We start from the raw sequence: 20,838 nt of genomic DNA, 5'->3' as shown, positions 1-20,838 counted from the left end.
TCCTATTTTCCTAATAATCAAAACTGTCTCCTCTGACTGTGAAAATGAGAGGACAAATGAAAGGTTTCATTACTCCTGGTGGACCTTAGCTGCTGATTTCAAATGGAATTATTCCCTCCTGTGACTGGAGTAAGACCCCCTGAAGGTCACCTCCTCCAAGCCCAGACTCTGTCTAGGGAAGGCAGTTTTGTGGAGGAACCCTCCTCATCTGTAAACAGCCCAAGTGAGGTCTAGAAATGATCCTGTTCCCACTTTCCAGTTGTCTAAGTCATCGGTCCCCAATCTTTTGGGCGCCAGGGACTGATTTCGTAGAAGACAATTTTTCCACGGACTGGGGTGGGGAGAGGGATGATTTGGGAATGATCCAACCTAGATAGCATATTAAAAAGCAGAGACATTACTTTGCCAACAAAGATCCATCTAGTCAAGGCTATGGTTTTTCCAGGAGTCATGTATGGATGTGAGTTGGACTGTGAAGAAAGCTGAGCACCGAAGAACTGATGCTTTTGAACTGTGGTGTTGGAGAAGACTCTTGAGAGTCCCTTGGACTGCAAGGAGATCCAACCAGTCCATTCTAAAGGAGGTCGACCCTGGGTGTTCTTTGGAAGGAATGATGCTAAAGCTGAAACTCCAGTACTTTGACCACCTCATGCGAAGAGTTGACTCATTGGAAAAGACTCTGATGCTGGGAGGGATTGGGGGCAGTAGGAAAAGGGGACGACAGAGGATGAGATGGCTGGATGGCATCACCGACTCAATGGACGTGAGTTTGAGTGAACTCTGGGAGTTGGTGATGGACAGGGAGGCCTGGCGTGCTGCAATTCATGGTGTCGCAAAGAGTCAGACATGACTGAACGACTGAACTGAACTGAAAGTGCACTACGTTTATTGCGCATTCTATTTCTATTATTATTACATCAGCTCTGCCTCAGATCATCAGGCATTAGATTCTAGAGGTTGAGGAAATAAATTAAAATATCTGATCTAAATAAAAATTTCCCCAAGCACACTTTCCTTTCACTGTTTCTCTGAAGGTGGTGCACAGATGAGCTGGGTCAGAGTCACCTGGTTACAGGTAATGCTTAGATCCCCACATGAACCTGAATTGACCCAGGAGTGGGTGGTAACTTTCTCCATGACCCAGATGACTCATACTTTTATCAATTAAATATTTCAGTTCTTTTTCATTAAAAAAAAAAAAGTCTTCAGCAAAGTCTCCCTTGTCGTATAGGAAAAGCAACTGATTTTGATTTAAGCAGTTGATAAAAATGCTGAGTCAGACAGTGATTTGTATTCAAGCCTTGACAGTACTCCAGGTGCTATATGTACTGGGCTGACACGCATTACTGTGCACAATTATCCAGCCAAGAACAGACCTGAACATATTGTCATCCATTCTACATTTCCCGCTGTTGTTCAGTGCAAATATTGTGTGGAAATTCTGACATGAGGGCATCTATGGAATTCCCCAATGTACTAGGTACTGTAAACCAAGTCATGAAGCATATGGAGCTGGTCTGGTCAAATTCCTTATCTAGCCTGATGATTCAAATTCTCTATGTCATTCTAGAGATTTAAACAACCTTGTTTTAAAAATACTTGTTTTAAAGTACCTGCAGGTAAGAGTCAATTTTATTAACAGGAAGAAGGATCCATCTTTATCATCCCCAAACTTAGGATAAGGTATCAAACAAACTGCTCAGCTTGCATTGGGCAATTAGGCTATCTCACACGGATATCATAATCACGTGCACTCGGCAGTGCGGTGAGGTGACTTGACTGACATCTTTATCGGAAGACAGGGGGCACAAAAATTATTTCCTCTGGGTGGGGTATATGAGTAAACATTTGCCAATATCCCTTCCTGGGTAATGTAAGTTTCAGGCAGAAAGGCTTTTAAAAAACACAAATCAAGGAACCCCCATGAGTGGCAAAAATCGGGACTGAATTAGGAGGCGATGAGGGTGAAGTATTGTTTTTAAGCCCTTCCCCCTCCCCCCAAATCCTCGGTCCTGGGGATATATAAAACTGAGCCCTTGAACAAGGTATTGCTGATTTAGCACCAGGTTGGCTTTCTTCTAATTAGCTCTACACAGGGCGACGACGTACGACACGTCTGCTTTCCAAGAGAGCTTCTGCGGTCCGGAGATATTTGCACATCACACCGGGCGGTTACAAATCCACCTCCTTAAGGAGCCGCGTGAAGAAGCTAGAACGATCAATAAGAAAAAAAAAATCCTCCCGGCGATAAATCAGCCACGTGGAGCTGCGGCAGCAGCTGCAGCCCCGACTTCCTGGTTCCCTTCCTGCCGGCCCCGCGGCGGGGGCTGGGGAAACGCCGGGCTGGGGGGGACAGGCGTTAAGGCCGGAGTTACGGCCCCAATGGACAATAAAAGTTGGGAGACCCGGGCAGCTTTTAAGTGCTGAGCGGTTGGGGCCGAGGCTGAGGACAGCCCTGGGGAAGAGTGTAAGTTAGTCAGCCGCGAGGTAGCAGGACCCGGAGGGGTCGAGCGGACAGCGGCGGAGCAGGGACTGCAGACCCGGCGGCGGGGAGGGAGGGCGGGGAGGGGCGGCCCGTCCGGCGAGGGGAGTTCCGGATCGGCGGCTGGGAGGGCGGCCGCCGGGCGGCGGGGGCGGGCGGAGGCGGCGAGCGCGGAGGGGGAAGGAGGGAGGGGAGGAGAGGGGAGGGGAGGGGAGAGCGGTGGCGGCGGCGGCTGCGCCGGGCTGTGCGCCTCTCGCCGCCGGAGGAAGATGAGGCTGAAGATCGGGCTCCTCTTACGCAGTTTGCTGGTGGTGGGCAGCTTCCTGGGGCTGGTGGTCCTCTGGTCCTCCCTGTCCCCGCGGCCGGACGAGCCGAGCCCGCTGAGCAGGATGAGGGTGAGTGACCCGCCCGCCCCCCTCCGGCGGCGGCGACCTGCAACTTGTTTTGTTCGCGCGCTTGGCGGGAGCGGGGGCGGTGGGTCGCGCGCGGGCTCCGCAGGTGGCGCGGCGGGTGGGGGCCCCCCGAGCCCGGCCCCCGCCTCTCCGCCCCACGCTGCGGCGGAGGCTCGGCGGCCGCCCTCCGCGCGGGGACCGCGGGCGGGAGCGGAGGAGGGCCGGGCCGGCACCGCCGCGGCGGCGGCCGGGGACGCGGGGCTGGTCCGGGCTGCGGCCTGTGGCGCGTGCAGGCCTGACGGAGGCGAGGGGGCCGCGGCCGCCGCCACCGCCCGGTGCGGACCAGGCCCCGGGGTCCGGCCGCCGCCGCCCCCGGGCGTCTCGGGCGCCCCCCGGCTGCTCGGCCCTCGGCGCCCCCACCGTCCGCCGGGATGGGAGCGCGCGGCCCCGCCCCCGGCCCCGAGAAGAGCGCCGCCCCCTAGGCTCCGGCGCCGAGACCGGCGAGGAGCGGCCGAGGCCTCGCCCCGGACCGGCCTCCCTCGCCCACCCCCGGAACCCCCAGTCCCTCAGCCCCTGCCGCGGCCGCCCCGTCGGGCCGGAACACCCCTTTCCCCGCCCCTCCCCAGGCTCCGGACGAGCGCCCAAACTAACTTGAGCCGAGGGGCTCCGGACGCGCTGTCCGCCGCCCGACATTCCCCGGCGGTGGTGCTCCATCGGCGCCCCGGGACGTGGGTGACCAACGGCGCGGCCGCGCCCCTCCTTCCCGAGGGCTGGGGGCGACCAGGCCGCGGCGGGGCGGGGCGGGGCGGGGGGCCGACGGTGGGGTGGGCTGGGAGACGTGCCGCTTCCAGCGCCTTCTGCAAACAGCATCTGCATTGCATCCAATGGGTCGCCTTTATTAACTTTCCTTCTGGAAAGTTAGCGTCTGGAAGTTGAGTGAGCAGGCATCCTTTCAACACTAAGAATCGTAGGAAGAGATTTCCTTATCAGCTCCTGCCCCTGTGTTAGAGTTAGATTTACTTTTGAGATGTACTCTAAAGTTGTAGCGTCTATTTGAAGGCTTAAGGGCACTGTGATCTCTGTAACATCTTGGAGGGGTGGGGGATGGGGTTTCCCTTGAAGTCATTTAAATTAAGGATAATAAAAAGTACCCATCTTTCCTTTTGAATGTGTTTGTGGTTTTAAGCCCCTCAGCTCTCGTGGAGTGATGGTGACCTCTTTATGATTTTGCTTTCAAAATGACTTACCAAAGGCTACCTAATACTGCAGTTGTTTGAAAGTATTTGTGATCACAAATGGCCTTTAACAGAGCTGGAGACGTTTAAACACCGTTTCCTGGGGGAGAAACTGAGGAAAGAGTGACAGAATTAGCCATATTCAGAATGTCCTGTAGTTCAGATGACAAAATCTTAAAAGGGGTGATGGAGTGTCAGCACCAAGGTCCTGAAATGCTGAAATGTTTTTATTACTGCTAATACAGGGACTGGGCCACGAGCTCATTTAATAGCTATAGGAGGTGGTTATAACTTAATTTTTGGTCCAGCTTATTGAATATAGCTTGTCGGTGGATCCAGTAATAATTTCTGTCATTTGACAAAGACAGAAACTAGCTTTGCCAAAACTAGCTTTGTAAGACTTTCAAACAATTAAGAAGATTGCTTTATGTATCTGGAGAGCCAAACGTCTTTATTAAGTTTGCAGGTAAATATTAACTAAGCAGTTGAAGATACAGTGGATAAGTCGTAAAAGTGCAAATAAGGTGCTACTGCTCCCTTTTAGTCAAAACTAAGCTAAGAGCTTCTGAGATGCAGCTGTCCAAGGTCGTCTCACTTAGGGAAGACTCCTGAGTTTCCCTTCCCCCTTCTGGTCTTTTATTTTATGATTACACATACTCCCCCCCCCCCCCCCCCCCCCCCCCCCCCCCCCCCCCCCCCCCCCCCCCCCCCCCCCCGGTGAAGCATCTGCCTCTCCTTAATGCTGGTCCATTTATAGGGCTTTCTGGATTCTGATAAATGACCTGAGATAGTCTGGAATAATCCCATTTACCAAAGACAAATTCTGCCTCTACTCTAGCAAGCTGGTCCTGGCAGGTTCACCCCATGTAGCTTCCTGCCTTAATCTTTCAGAGTTCCAGGCACAAAAGTCTGCTGCAGCCGGGTGCTTTTTCCCCTGGACTACTTCCTCCATTAGATCTGCCCAGCAAAACAGGTCGCCTATGGTCAAGACAACAGAAACACATTTCTTTTCACTTTCTCATCTCTGGGCCTCTTGCTGTTTCTCTGATGTGAATGATGTGAAGCATGATCTTACCATTCAAATCATACTCTGCTGGATAAGTTTTCATTTATTCAACAAACATTTTTGAGTACCTTTATGTCCTGGTGCTACTTGTTAAGGAAATACTCCTTGCCCCTAAACTTTTGAATCATGTAGGCTACTGGGTCAAAAATCACATTAATCAAGACTTTACAGACCTATAAATAAAAAGTGTGCCACATGCTGTGGAAAAAAAAACCCCACAGAGGGTAACAAAATGGTGATGCTTGGGCATGAAAGCCTTATCTGAAGAAATGGCCTTTGAATTAGAGTCTGAGGATCTGAAGAAGAGTCGCTCTTGATCTGGGAGTGGGAGAGGGGCAGGCCTGAGAGGGAGGAGTATGTGCAAAGGTTCTGAGGTAGGAGGTAGCATGGTAATCTGAGGAAGTAGAATAAGACCAGTGGAGTTAGAACATTACTTTGGCCACCTGATGCAGAGAGCCGACTCATTGGAAAAGACAGTGATGATGGGAAAGATTGAAGGCAGGAGGAGAAGTGGGCAATAGGATGAAATGGTGGGAGGCATCACCAATTCAATGGACAGCAATTTGAGCAAATTCCAGGAGATAGTGAAGGACAGAGGAGCATGAAGTGCTGCAGTTCTTGGGGTCACGAGTCAGGCATGACTGAGCAATTGAACAACAACAGTTAGGACATGAAGAGTGAGGGTGCAAAGAGACCAGGCCAGGGATCAGGTCTTTAGAGCAGTCATCAACTCCAAAGATGAAGCTCGTGGAAGGATTTTTATGTAGAGGAGAGACACGATCAGATTTGTGCTTTGAAGCAATCACTCTGGCAGTATTGGTTTAGAGCAGGAGCAGATGGGAGTTCCTGTTGGAGGTTATAATAGCCCGGGTGGGATGTGATGATGGAATTGGCAGAGTGACAGGGGAAGGGGAGAAAAGTCAGTTAATTCAAGAGCTATTCAATGGAGATGCAGAGGCACCAGGACTAGGTGTTCGCACATGGGAGTGAAGGAGAAGGAAGGTGGCCAGAATCACCCAGTAAGTGATAGGAAAGTGACAGGTTGTTTATTACATGGAAGGTTCTGAAGACCAAAATCTGTACATTCCAATGTTACATTTTGCAGTTCTAATGTGAAGGCTTATCTTTTTAAGCTTTGTTCTCAGAATATTTTAAGGTCAGTTTGTACTACAACCATCTGTTTAGCACTTCTAAAGTGTAGACAGTTCCTTTAATTAAATAAATTACAGTATCTCCTAGACCATTTCTCCAAGGTTCCAGCCCTGAGTTGAATCATTAGCCTCCAAAAATAAAGGTCTAAAATGGAGATGTTGAAAGATCTTCTGTGCTTCTCCTATAACAAATTCAGGGCTGGTGAGAAGCTGCATGTGAACTGGTGGTTCTCAGTATGTACCAGTGTTGCTTAAGTCAAACTATTAATGCCATTAGGTTCAGGGCGTGCAGAGTAGGACTCATTGAAGAACTGTTGCTAGATGGAGAGGTTTTATGTGATAAACTGAGACCAGTGGAAAGGAGCCTTGGTTAATGAGACTGTGACTGAATTGACTACCCAGTTGGTCAGGCTCTACCCTAGCAAAGCCTTTTATCTCAGCTGTGATCAGCTGCAACCAGAAAAATTCTGCCCTTGACCATGGTATTTTATTTCAAACAAAAGCTCATTTATTAGGGATGGAGCTGTCACTTAGCAGAAGTGTAGCATCAGAAGAGGTCACTGTTATTTCAGTTGCCCATGTGAAATGCCCCGAGTCTGGCTTTCATTCTCTGTTTTGCTGTCCTCTCCCGCTCCTGCAGTGAAAACCTCCCATGTTGCCAAGTCTGAGAAATTTGGGTTCTACAGGCTTCCTGAAATTAATGCAGTTTTGTGTACACATGCATTCTCCTGGGTTGAGACTCTGAAGCTGTCGCATTTCTTAAAGGTGCCTGTGAAGCACTGAGTCTTTGAGAGGCAGGAGTCACGTTTCCTGCTCGTGGAATTTCTCCTTCCCCTTCCACGGTGCTGCAGCATTCATCCACGTCTCTCCCCTGCAGGGCTGGGTGCCCTGGAACTGCAGACATCCCTAAGAATTTCTGTGTCTGTCGATTCTGTGGAAGTATTTTCCATCCGGTGGTGGAAGGTCAGATGTCAGTCCTGTTAGAGCAGTGGTTGGGCTTAACAAACACTCCGTGGGTATTTGACACATCTGTGGAGGGCGTGACTGCCGTGAGTACAGTGCAGATACTCTCCCAGTTCTCACAGAACTCTGTCCAAGCTATTAATACACAGTCTACTCCCTCACCTTCCCTCTTCCACTACACAGACCCTGACTATAAAAGCGTTCCCCTCGCAGCCTCAGGCCGTGTCCATTCAGCTCTAGAAACTTCACATTCTTGATTTCATTACTTTTCTTCCTCTGTCGGATTGTATATTCATTCTTCAGGGATGAATACCCAAAATACAATTCTAATTTCTGGGACACACCGTCACCCCCTGCTCCAGACCCCACTGAGAGCACCAAGACAGCCTCAAGGAAAAGCTCTGCTCTAAAGGGATCACATCCTAGTTGAAGAAGAGACTCGAGCACCCGCACGGCCTTGGTTCCTTCCCCTCCTTACTCTGGTGTCTGTGTAAGGACACCTCACTCTGGGAGCAGTCATAGGACGTCTCCTTAGCAGGTGGAAAAGGCTTAGAACAGCCATTCAGGGCGTGCACAAGTACTAGTAAAGAAAGTGTGGAAATAGAATTTGGGAAACTATTTTGTGATGGGACCAGCTGCCTGAAAAGGGAGATAAGGTACTGGCTTCAGTTTGGTGCTGGTAAAGACTGCATTAGATCAGTTAATAGTAAATTAGAGATGAGAGAAAGTAATGCATTAATGAACGTCAGAGTTCTGAGCTTGGGCCATTTGTAAACATTTGTAATTTCCAACTTGAGTTATTAAAAAAAAAAAAAAAAAAGCTTGGTCAGCAAGATTTGAACGGCTCTCGAACATTGGAACCGGCTTGTGATTGATTATTCAACCTCAGTTGCTGTCTTTGGATTCTAATTTTCACCCCTGAAGAACGAATGCACAATCTGACAGAAGAGGAAAACTAGTGAAATCAAGAATTTGAAGTTTCTCTAGAGTAGAGTGGACATAGCCTGAAGCTAAGAAAGGAATGATTTTTTTTTTTTTTTTGGTTGCGTCAGGTCTTAATTGCAGTATGTGGGATCTAGTTCTCTGACCAGGGATGGAACTCATTGGTCCCCTGCATTGGGAGCTCAAAGTCTTAGCCACTGGACCACCAGGGAATCTCAGGAATGCTTTTATATTTGGGTTCTGTAAGGTGGAAGAGGGAAGGGTGAAAGGGTAGAAGGTATATTAACAACGTCAGAGCTGGGAGAGTATTTGCGCTGTAAACGCGGCAGTCACTCCCCCAGGAGAAGTGTCACATACCCACCGAGCATTTACTCAGCGCCGGGCATCGCTCCAGGCAGCAGAGACTCGGTGCCGTAGAGGACGTGGAGAGCTTTTGACGTAGTAAAGATGTTACTCAGGTCTTGATCCAATGACCACACAGAAGGTATTTGTATAAAAAATAGCAGTTTTCTTTTCATTCATGAATCAGGCCTTTTTACCATGCCTCCCAACCTCCAGCCTTCCATCTACTCTAAATAGTGAAGGGAGGACCCCTGAGGCACCCGGCTGGGCGCTGGAGACGTAAGGGTGTCCTGGACACAGGCTCCGTCCCCTCTCGCACCCACAGGGGGGTGTCACCCCCACCCAGAGGTCCCACCACAGCTGCAGGAGGTGGGTGCTTGGAGGCCAGAGCCCAGTGTTCAGCTCCACCTGGCACAGGGTGGGGTTCGCACAGGGAAGAGTGTTCTGGACGCAAGGAATCTGGTGAGACCAAATGGAGGCTGGATTTACTCGTGACAAGTGGCGGAGCCTAAGATTGGAAGAGTAAGTCTGGGCCACATTATGAAGGCGCTGACTGGGAGGCTAAGGAACCGTGTTGGGGTGTTACTGGTGGAGCAGGAAGAGCAGCGTTTTGGAAGCCTCCAAGGTGGAGTTGGGGCGTGGTAACATTCCGCTGCTGACTCCCTGATTAGAAGATTCAAACTCTTGTCTCCTCAATACTGTCGTGTGCCCTGGTCATTGGTGATTCTCTAAAGCAGTAAAATGCATGGTGATAACAGATAACACAGTCAGTCCTGTGTGATGTTAATTGTAGCAATAACCCCCTAGCGCAGTCTCATGTAATCCTCACTGTAAAAGGGAGGCCCCTGAGTTCCAGAGCCATGAACCCTGCCCAAGGTCATGTACACAGTCATTCTCAGGCGTCCTGACCAGCTGAGCCCTCTAACCCTTTCCCCTCCCCTCACTCCCCCCCCCCCCCCCCCGCAGATTTTAACAACAGGGATGAGCTCCCATGTGCTGTGCTGCAGGGGGCCACAGATACTGGAGCGCTCATTTCAGATGGAGAGAAGCATGTGAGGTGGTGCAGGCTGAGTGGGGGGAGGAGATGGCAGGGGTGATGGTCGCTGATGCCTGGCTGCAACTCTCTGGGCAGAGCCCGGCTGGCCCGGGGACAGGCAGGGCCGCTCTGAGGGCGGAAGAGGCCAGAATGCATGAGAAGGAGACAAAAGGCCCGCGTGGTGGTGACGAGCGCGTCTGGAGGGCAGGCAGCACTTGATAGGAGTCCAGGAGTCCTCAGGGGCGCTCTGGGTCAGATGATGAATTATGTGGCCGTCGTGCTACACGTGGCCCTAGATTGTCAAGTTTGTGGGCCAGATGCACAGTAGCAGAGGGTGAAAGGAGGGTTGCAGCAGCTGCTGGGGCCCAGGCCTCAGGGAGGCAGCATCCAGCCTAGGGTGGACTGGCAGGCGGTCAGACAGCAGGGCCCTGGGAGGGAGGGTTGGAGGTCAAGTGCACGGGGATAGAGAATGGGCATGCAGAAGCAGAAAGGATCCCTGCAGACCCTGGGGACAGGCGCCTGGAAGAGAACCTGGAGAGAGAAACAGAGTCCGAGCCTGAAACACTGAATACTGAACATTCCGAGCTGGCTCCACAGGGTGATCTGGGAACAGTGCCGAGGCCGGATTTCAGTGAGGAGAGAACTCTCTCTGTGGCTCTTGCCAAGCCCTAAACAGGAGGGGGCCAGGAAAATGAGTGCGTGGGGAGGAAGGTGATGACGATAGAATTACCAGTGTGGCTGGTGGGAGCAGGAGCTGCGCTTGCTGGACGAGGTGGTGGGGATCGGATGCTGGTTCCCCCAAAGGAACAAACCTTCTGAAGCAGTTCTCAGCCTTGAACAGGCATCAGAATTGCCCATAGGGTGTGTTAGAACCCGGGTCATCTGGCCTTCTGCCCAGACTTTCTGATTCGGGAGGTCCGGGGTGGGGCGGAGAATTTGCGATGGTAACTAGTTCCCAGGTGAAGCTGCTAGTCTAGGGACTGGATTTTTGAAAGTCTGGTCTAGAAGATGAGTCTTTGCAAAGACTGCAAAGTTGTGGTCCAGAGGATGAGTAGAACTGGGGGCCGAAGATAAAACATTTGTGCATTTTGGGCCTAAAGTGATTCCAGGTCAGTGGAGTTGGGGCGTCTGCAGGTTGTACGGAGCCCAGAGTGGGCATCAGTGCTATAGACAGAAGTAGGATGACCTGGAGAGTGTTTCTCAACCAGAACTGCTGAGGAGAAGAAAGGATGCAAGAGCCCCTGGGGCCTGCACCGGTTGCTGGCCCCTGGGGTGAGGAGGGCCTGTGGCACATCCAGTTAACAGGATGCCCAGGTACACTGGCTCAGGAGAAACATTCAAGCAGGGAACACTCACCTTCCAGGGGAAAAGGACAGATCAAATCAGAGAGGAGGGTTTTACTGGAGAAGTGTGACTACCAGAGAGGGACTGCCCACAAATGAGGTAGGTTGGTTGTTTTGTCACAAAGTCCTGTCCAACTCTTTGCAACCCCAAGGACTGTAGCCTGCCAGGCAAGAATACTATCCATGGAGTTCTCCAGCGCACAGTGCTGGAATGGGTTGCCATTTCCTTCTCCTGGGTATCTTCCCAATCCAGGGATCGAGCCTGTGTCTCCTGCATTGTCAGGCAGGTTCTTTCCTGTCTGAGCCACCTGGGAAGTGGGGTTATCTCTCTTCTGCCTTAATTAGGTGCCTCTCCACACTGCCCTCCACCCCACCCCCTACCCATGTGTAGACATAGACACATACGCACATACATGTTAAGCTGAACCACAGTCATGTAATTTTGATAATATATACTATGTATATACATTATATTAAAATATGATGATAATACATATTAGGCATTTGGAGCAGTCTTTTAATCTGAAATCCAGTAACTTGTAAAGCAGTGGCTGAAACAACATTTTAATATTTGGAATTGGGAAGGAAAGGAATTTTATATTGAGGCTATTAGGCAATTTTTAATAATGTTTTTAATAATACATTAATTTGGCTGATGTGTAACCAAAGGAAGAAACAATAACAAAACTGTGTGCTCAGAGTTTCAGTAGTGCTAGTTTTATGAAATGAGGTCCACAGTTTAATTCTGGTTCAGTCCCTTGATCCCTAAAGCAGCACTAAGACATGCTGAACTGCAATTACCCAAGGCTTCCTTCAGTCTTTTCTGGAGAGGGGAGAACTAACTTGCAGTTGCTTCATTTGCCAAGATCCTGAATATTTCAAAATGAGAAACATTCTCATTTCTGCACCATTATAAATTCCCTCCTGGGCTCCCTGGCCTTCGGAGAGTTTTAAAGAGTGGCTCCTGAGAAGCATTTAAATGCACCAATAGGGAGGCCTGTTCCAGCTCACTGAGTGTAAGAACTGCTACACCGAAACTTGAGGAAAAAATTAACTTTGCATTATCTAATTAGGTTTGTAGAATTGCCACAGAATGGCCCGGTCTCCCAAATCTAGAAGGTACAGTTAGCTACAGCATTATATCAATACCAACGAGCCTGCTAAGAGGCTTCTAAGCCAAGCAGTCGGAATATGTTACTACCAAGAATATTTTAAACTGGATGAATTAAAATTAAATCACATACTGTTGGGAGCCATTCTGCATGAGAATAGTATAGTGAAGATGACCTCATCTCTCTTTTTTTAAATCTTTTATTGGGTCCCTGGGTTTAAGAATACATTTGGTCCTTTGGAGGGATGTTACTCTGCTCAATAGTAAACTGCGCAGTCAGTGATTATCTAGCTTACACATCGTTTTTGCATTTGTAGTTCTTGTCTGTATAAATATGATTCAGTGCGACCCTATGGACTGTAACCCACCAGGCTTCTTTGTCCATGAGATTTCTCTAGGCAAGAATACTGAAGTGGGTTGCCACTCCCTTCTCCAGGGGATCTTCCTGACCCAGGGATCAGACTCACGTCTCCTGCATTGGCAGGCAGGTTCTTTACCACTGAGCCACCTGGGAGCCCCAAATATTTCATATATATATATTATTAATATCTCTTATTCTATAAAATAGCTCCTTTATCCCCCCAGAAGAAACCAAAATGATCCCTATACTTGAGTGAGTCATGTGAGCCTCATTTTGCCAGAATATATCTAAGGTATCAGGGTAAAGATGTCCAGGTATGGAAAATTGGAAGGGAGATTCCACTGCTATTTTAGATTTATGGCTCATTAGTCACTTGTCTAAACATTTCAAAAATGACTTAAAGACCTAGTGGGGTTAAATTAATTAAGATATTTTTGTTTGCTTGATTGTTTATTGCTGCTAAGAAAAATATGCTTGTGATGGAAAATGTTTGCCTAGAAAACTCTACCCTGTGATAGGTTATATTGGACTGGAGTTGTTGGTTAGTCATGGCTCTTGTATCTGAAAAATCAAAGGCCTACTTTATACAGCCATTTGAAAACTTATATGAGACATTTTCTGCAATTCTTGACTTATTAGATAGAGGTTTTAATTCTGCTTACCTGGGATAATTTAAATCCAACCCACTTTTCCCAGTATTTCATCACGAAACTTAGTATTTTACCATAGCTTATAGACAATTTGATCATTATGCTTCTTAAAATTTAATCTGGCAATTTGTCTCATAGTCTCTAACATAGCAAGGTGTCCCATGTAAGTCTTAGTGTTTTTACCTTGACAATCTGTAGGATTTTACATCTTTTCTGTAAAAGAAAGTGCTTAAAACCCCATGTTCAAAAATCTACTAACTCTTGCCAGGGTGTTTAAAATGAATTTAAAAATCCTTTTGATATTTTGGCAAATAAGCTCGTTTATGGTACAGAACAAATGATGACAACGTGCTTTTTTAGAATAATGGAATAGAAAAGACTGAAATCTCACTATACATGCAGATTTTTCTACTATTGTAGAGGGTTTAGTTTTTTAAGCTAAATGATCACTGTCAAGATTGGAAATTTTGATCATGTAAAATATATAATTAGATTTTAGTGCTTAAGCAAAGACTTGGTAGAATGGGGAAATACAGGCATGCAATTTCATTAACTTGCTCTTCATGATGGACTTGAGGAATTCGAAATCCAGTGTTTATAAAAGAAGTTTGCAGGAGAGTGTTTCCATTGTGGTGGTCAATTAAAATAGATTTGTTTACAGTCCAGGGAGCTTAGTGGGTGGTCAAGAGAATAATACTTTCAGCAAATAGTTTTCTAAAATTCTCTATTCCAAAAATGTACTAATAAAAGAGAATGGCTTCCAGGTACCTTGGTATTTTAAAGGAGTACATTTTCAGTATGAAATTGAGGTACTCTTCTTTTCGTAATTATCATTTAGCTCCAAACCATGACACATATAACTTCTATAAATGTTAAGTGTGGCAGCCTGGATGGGAGGGGAGTTTAGGGGAGAATGGATGCATGACTATGTACGACTGAGTTCCTTCACTGTTCGCCTGAAACTGTCACAACATGGTTAATCAGCTATACCCAATACAAAATAAAAAGTTAAAAAAAATAAAGGTAAGGATCTGGGGAGGAGGAGTGATAGATTGGGTGGCTGCAGTTGACATGTACACACTTGTTGTTCAGTCCCTTAAGTTGTGTCTGACTCTTTAGGACACTATGGACTGCAGCATGTCAGGCTCCACTGTCCTTCACGACCTCCCAGAGTTTGATCAAACTAATGTCCATTGAGTTGGTGATGCTATCCAACCATCTTATCGCCTGCTACTCTCTTCTTCTTTTGCCTTCAATCTTTCCCAGCATCAGGGTCTTTTCTAGTAAGTCGGCTCTTGGCATCAGGTAGCCAAATTATTGGAACTTCAGCTTCAGCATCAGTCCTTTCAACTAATATTCAGGGTTGATTTCCTCTAGGATTGACTGGTTTGATCTCCTCACTGTCCAAGGGACTCTCAAGAGTCTTCTTTAGCACCACAGTTTGAAAGCATCATTTCTTTGGGACTCAGCCTTCTCTATGGTCCAACTCTCATATCCATACATGACTACCGGAAAAGCCATAGCTTTGACTATATGGATCTTTGTCGGCAAAGTGATGTCTCTGCTTTTTAAACCATTGCCTAGGTTTGTCATAGCTTTCCTTCCATGTGCACACTGCTATATTTAAAATGGATAACCAACAAGGACCTATAGTATAGCACAGGGAGCTCTGCTCAGTAATCTGTAATAACCTAAATGAGAAAAGAACTTGAAAAAGAATAGATGCTTGTGTATGTATAACTGAATCATTTTGCTGTACACCTGAAACTAACATAAGCTTGTTAATCAACTAGACTCCAATATAAAATAAAAAAGACTTTTGATAAAATAAATAAAGTAGAGGGCATATAAACACTGTTGTTAACCTTGAAAACTTTGAAAAGCAACCTCAAACTTGCAAGGATGGTAGAGCCCCAGAGGCCCTGCTTTCCTCAGGTCCTCCCGGCCTCTCGGCTTGAGAAGCGCTGGCATGGCCTGAAGAGTGGGCCGGAGCGTGTGGATTCCGCACGGGTACTCTTAGATTCTTTCTTCATCATCCCCTTTGAAATCTGAGGACGGCTGTAATGAACCTGGCTGCATTTTCCTTTCCATGAATTACTGCCACTGGAAGAGTACCAGCCGTACCTGGGCCTGAAGGGAAGAAAGCCACAGCAGAGTCCAGTACACCGTTTTGCAGTGCACAGGCCTGTTTCCCTAGAGGCAGTTATCATGCTCGACCTCTGCTCAGTTAACTGGCAACATGAAGAGGAAAAGTCAATGCTAAAGTCTTTGTTCTATGTTGCCAAAAAAAAAAAAAAAAATCACTTCCCAAAGATAAAGAGAGTGGGTTGCAACTTGTATTCTGATTTGGATCTCCTTCTTTTGCTTAAATACCAGCTACTTGGGTCTGAAAGCAGACATATCTTGTGTAGTGATTTATGGCTTCAAAGGGCTGATAAAACGCAGACAGTACCTGGAAGGACGTTGTCATGACAGTTGAGGAAGAGATTTTTAATATTATAGAAAAGCAAACTTAAGGTAACAGCAGAGGTAATGTATTCATGTTCACTATTTTTATTTTCTAATGAATTATGATGCCTTCCCTACTATTTCTTTCACTTTTTCATGAAAATAAATTTACTCAACTAGGTTTTCCTCCCTTGGACAGAAGATTTCCTTCTTTGGTTGAGACATTTGTGGAGAAGTTGATCAGTGTTTCTGGGTTCCAGTGGGTACTGAATATGAGAATAATTCCTTCAAGGTTAAAAATGTCAGGCATATGTTTTCTTGACCACAAAGTAGCTAGAAAACCCCAGCCTGCCATTTGGGCACCCAGCATGTTGCCTCTGAATGATAAGTCCAGCAGGCTTACTCAGAATTTTCTAACACACAGAGATCACATTTTCTGAAAATACCCAGTTCTTTTTAATTAAGATAATCGAGCCTGCACAGTTATACCCAAAACTCTTGTTATGAGTCAGTGCTAATGAAAAATTAAAATTTCATTTCTAAGTTTAGCGACAACCCTTTTCTACACCTTTCTGCTCATTCTGTTGCTGCCATGCAGCCTCTTCCCACAGCTCTCACATGCCTCACTTTTTGACAAGATGCTCTAAGAAGTTGTTGCCTCTTGTGACCTATTGACCAGAAACGGAAGAAACAGGAACGATTCACTGTTCTTGCAGGAGATTCCTTTCTGCCAAAGAACTGCCGATTTTCCTTGGTTGGCATGGGCTTCATTTAAAACTGCCTCATATATGCAGTGATGAAAGTCAAATGAAATTAAAATTACCAAGTGGAACATGCAACATTACTTGATAACATTATTGAAAAAAAAAAAAGAAAACCATACTGTGATGCTTTAGTGTGTTAACACCCTGCAAGTGAAGGTTTCAATCCACTTCCCTCCATGCCCACCATCTCTCATCAGATGATGAGGCTTGAGTCCACTTGTCAGAGTCGTTATAGGTTAAGAAAAAGAAAGATCAGAAAATGTGCAACGCCTTATTAAGTCTGGTCCTGGATTTATTTCTAGTGCCTTCCATTTAGATATGTATTCGATTTACTTATTTCTTAAATCTAGGGGCCAGTGCTGCTCCTCATAGCTGCTTTTGTTTTATGATTAATACTCTTAAAACAACAGACAAAACCAGCAGGCTTTGACTGGTCTGTGGTGAAGCAGAAAGCAAGAGAAACCTGCATTCCTGTCTGCTCACCACCACTTGGAATCCCATTCGTCTACCTGGAGAATGGACAGTGTTCAGCGACTGGATGGTGGGCACATGGACTCCTGGGGTGTTGACCCCTCTCTTAGATGCCTGCCTGACTGCTGGAGTGAAGGAAAATGAGCCCCAGAAAGAAAGGTGGGGAAAGCTCACTTTGCGGGGACAGGTAGAGGGGGAAGCTAGCATCCTTTAGGATTTGAATGTCTGCAGTTACTCACTGAGAGACTTCCCTGAGGGTCTCAGAATACAGGGACTACAGCTGAATGATTTATAAGCCTTCGTAAATGCTTCCTGTCCCAGGCAGTGTAAGGGATTGAAACGTGTTGGGTATTTGGCACAAGCAGAAGAGACCTGAAGCCCAGGCATACTCAGCTTAGAATTGCTCTCTGAGATGAGTTACCAAGAGGTAGTGGAGGCCATGTCTGTGCTGTGGGGAGGTTTATTTCCTGGTGTAACCGCAAAGCCTGGCTCCTGTCTTCTGATCAGAGCGTATCTGTCCGTAGAGAACAGACTTGTAGACACGGCATGGGGCGGGGTGAGGGTTGCAGGGACACAAGGGGAGAGGAGAGGGTGGGACAAATGGAGAGGGTAGAAGGGAAACATACATTACCATGTGTGAAATAGAGAACCTGTGGGAATTTGTTGTATGATTCAGGGAACTCAAACCAGGGCTCTGTAACAACTAGAGGGGTGAGAGGTTCAAGAGGGAGGGGACATATGTATACCTGTGGCTGATTCGTGTTGATGTATGGAAGAAACCAACATAATACTATAAAGCAATTGTCCTTCAATTAAAAATAAATTTTTTTAAATTAAAGAAAAAATCTGCTTCCCCTCCCCAAAAAAAGAATATGTGTCGAATAAACAGGCAAGCAGGAGAAAGCTCTGTTTAGGGTCAGAAGATTCAACAGCTTCGTGTTTTTGCAGTAATCCAGGGCTTCCCTGGTGGCTTAGATGGTAAAGAATCTGCCTGCAGTTCAGGAGACCTGGATCCTATCCTGGGTGGGGAAGATCCCCTTGAGGAGGGCATGACAACCCACTCCAGTATTCTTGCCTGGAGAATCCCGTGGACAGAGGTGGCTGGCGGGCTGCAGTCGATGGGGTCACAAATAGTTGGACACGACCGAAGAGACTGAGCACAGCACAGGGGTAGATCATATATGCACTACTTTGTGGATTGCCTTTTTAAAAATTTTACTGTCGAAATGTTTCAATTTATATATTGTTTCTCAGATATAGTTCTGTAAGCTAACATCTTTTAACATCTGGTCATTTTAGCATGGAGGTGATTTATGGGAAAGAGGATATTAGGAAGAAAAAAGAAATGCCAGTGTGCTGGGAATCACAGATCTGACATCATCGTGTATAATCATATTTGTGGGATTGTTTTTCCACCTGCCCCTTACCAAAAAATAAAAAAGCATCGCTATGATTCTGAGTTTTTAGATGCTGTATAAAAGTTGCTGTTTAACTAATTTGGGGTGCATCCTGGCTAACCCAACAGTTAGATGGAGAAACACAGACGTGATTGGAAGGCGAACACAGCTGGACAAGCCTCTGATCTATGCTGGGTGCGCACCCCGCTGTCTCCCGCACTTTCTCCCCTGGCACCGTCCACACATAGTTTTGAGCTGTGGTTCCTGAGCAGTCTGAGCTTTTAAACCTCCACTGTAGTGAATGAGAGTTAAGAACTTGAAGTCACCACCGTGGGGTTAATTATGAGGCTTAGTACATGCATCGTTAACTTTACTGATCTTGGTCCTGTTGTCTCTGTGCTGTAAAGACTAATTGTTCTTTTTACTAATTCAGTTCCGCCACTTCTGGTTTTTCTCAAATATTGTTCCCCATACTAGGAATGTTTAAAAATGAGAATTATGCCTGTTTAGTCCTTGCATAGGGCTTCCCAGGTGGCACCAGTGGTAAAGAACCCACCTGCCAATGCAGGCGACTCAAGAGACACAGGTTCAATCCCTGGGTCAGGAAGATCCCCTGGAGAAGGAAATGGCAACCCACTCCAGTATTCTTGCATGGAGAATCCCATGGACAGAGGAGCCTGGCAGGCTACAGTCTATGAAGTCCCAAAGAGTTGGACATGACTGAGCAACTAAATAATAATAACGACTTGGTCTCTTGCTCATCAGCTGTGTCTTACTGGCTGGAGAAGACAAGCCTGAGCCCTTCTAGAAGCTTCTGTTCCAGTGACAAACACTCCTTGTCTGTGGATGGTGCCTGCACTTCATCCTCGGTCCTCAGACCCGAGGACCCCGTGGTCATCTTAGGAAACTCTGGCGAGCTCCTGTGTTGCTCTCCGACAGCTCTCTGATCCTGCTGTATTATTCCTCAAACATGATTTCAGTTCTGTTGTTAAATTCTCATGTGCAGCACATACTTCACAATTACAGAAAAATCCTAGCGACCAGTTCAAGGAAGTCTCTTAGAACAACCCTGCTTGGCTTGTCCTACGTCTTGCCCCATTGCTTCAGCAGCCCGATAAGTCTGAGTATTTATATTTAAGAATTTATTTTATCCAGGGAATCCCAACATAAGTAGTTCTTTGACTTGGATTGTTAGACACATGGTTTTAGGTATAACCCATATTAGATTTCTATTCATGGAGAATTAGATGTCCAGCATATAAGTTATGTTTCAGTTCCTGGGAACTAATTTCATATCATGAAAATAATCAAAGCAGGTCCGCTAAACCAAATAAATACTTTTATAGACATTTTGCAAGCACAGAAAATCAAAGCCACATCATAAATATTTGGTGGATACATTTTTTTACATAGGCAAGGTTGACTGAAGCTTCTGATTTTAAAATATGCGTCTAATAAGGTTCACACCCAAAGCACCACCTTTTATTCTGAAAACTCCCTGCAGTAGTCACAGATGCTCTTCCTTTGCTCCAGGGAAGTTCTGTGTTGAAAATTAGCATCATTCGTCTTGAGCGTTTTCAGTGCCCGTTCAGTGTGCACAGGGCCTCTGGAGGTCCCTGAGACAGAGGGCTCCTGACATCTTCCCAGCTGTCCTGGGGAAAAGGGAGGGCTCACCTGCTCCATGTGAATGTGAGGGTGGTGCTTAGATGTTTGGGGTTTATATCAAAATACAGATTTGACTAGTGTAACAGAAGTCTAAAAAGTTAGGGCTTTTCCCAGCTACGTAAATACCCACACTGACCCAGCCACTCTTGGTTGGGCCCTGTGTGACATCATTGGCATCAGTGCCCCTTCTGCCTTGTTGCTCAGTCATTAACTCGTGGTCTGCATCCCCACAGTAGGAAGGATGGACGCAGAAAGGGGTGGCTGCTCCATCTGTAACATCACCTTCAGCTACGTCCCGCTGGTCGAATGTCCTCACTCTGAGGGATGCTGGGAATGTATCTGTACTCTACATAGCCACAAAATGGATGAAACTGCGAGATTAGGAGCTAATTAATGAGATGGAAGAAGAGGAAGGAAATTGGGAGGAATAGTGGTCTTTGCCACAGAATAATAACGTGCTGCTTTTTTGATGATAAAGTTGTAAAACGGGGGTCAAAAGCCACTTGTCACTCAACCTTTAGGCCTCCCTAACTTCCCCTTCCCTAGAAAGCTCATCTTGGTTTTGGTATCTGGTATCTAGTCACTAAGTCGTGTCCAACTCTTTTGAACCCCATGGACTGTAGCCTGCCAGGCTCCTCTGTCCATGGGATTTTCCAGGCAAGAATACTGGAGGGGGTTGCCGTTTCCTTCTGTGGGAATCTCCTGACCCAAACTTAAAATCTGTTACTTTTTTTTATGTGGGCCATTTTTTAAAGTCTTTATTGAATTTGGTAACAATATTGTTTCTGTTGTTTATGTTCTGGGTTTTTGGCTGGGAGGCATATGGGAATCTTAGCTCCACTACCAGGAATCGAAACCACCCTGCCCTGAGCTGGGAGGGAAAGTCTTAACCACTGGACCGCCAGGGAAGTCCCTAAAATCTGTTACTTTTTGTGTCACCTGATTAACTGTTGGTTCTGAGACCCTCAGGCTTGTCTGCTGAGCTCGCATCAACAGGACAAGGTTTTACTTAGGCACCC

General features: G+C 46.8%; 1 protein-coding gene across 2 annotated transcripts in view; it reads left to right on the top strand.

Moving 5' to 3' along the window:
* The first annotated feature begins 2,641 nt into the window (after window positions 1-2,641).
* GALNT7 (polypeptide N-acetylgalactosaminyltransferase 7) overlaps window positions 2,642-20,838 on the top strand; it is a 134,307-nt gene continuing 116,110 nt past the window's right edge. For both annotated transcript variants that reach the window (XM_069576763.1, XM_069576764.1), the window contains exon 1: window positions 2,642-2,877. In XM_069576763.1, coding sequence (XP_069432864.1) covers window positions 2,752-2,877 — 126 coding nt within the window. In that variant the 5' untranslated portion in view covers window positions 2,642-2,751. The remainder of the gene's footprint in view (window positions 2,878-20,838) is intronic.

This window comes from Ovis canadensis, chromosome 2 (genome assembly GCF_042477335.2).
Source record: "Ovis canadensis isolate MfBH-ARS-UI-01 breed Bighorn chromosome 2, ARS-UI_OviCan_v2, whole genome shotgun sequence".
In the NCBI taxonomy this organism is placed as follows: Eukaryota; Metazoa; Chordata; class Mammalia; order Artiodactyla; family Bovidae; genus Ovis; species Ovis canadensis.
The sequence above is the reverse complement of the archived record's forward strand: the minus strand, read 5'-3'. Positions and strand labels throughout refer to the sequence as shown.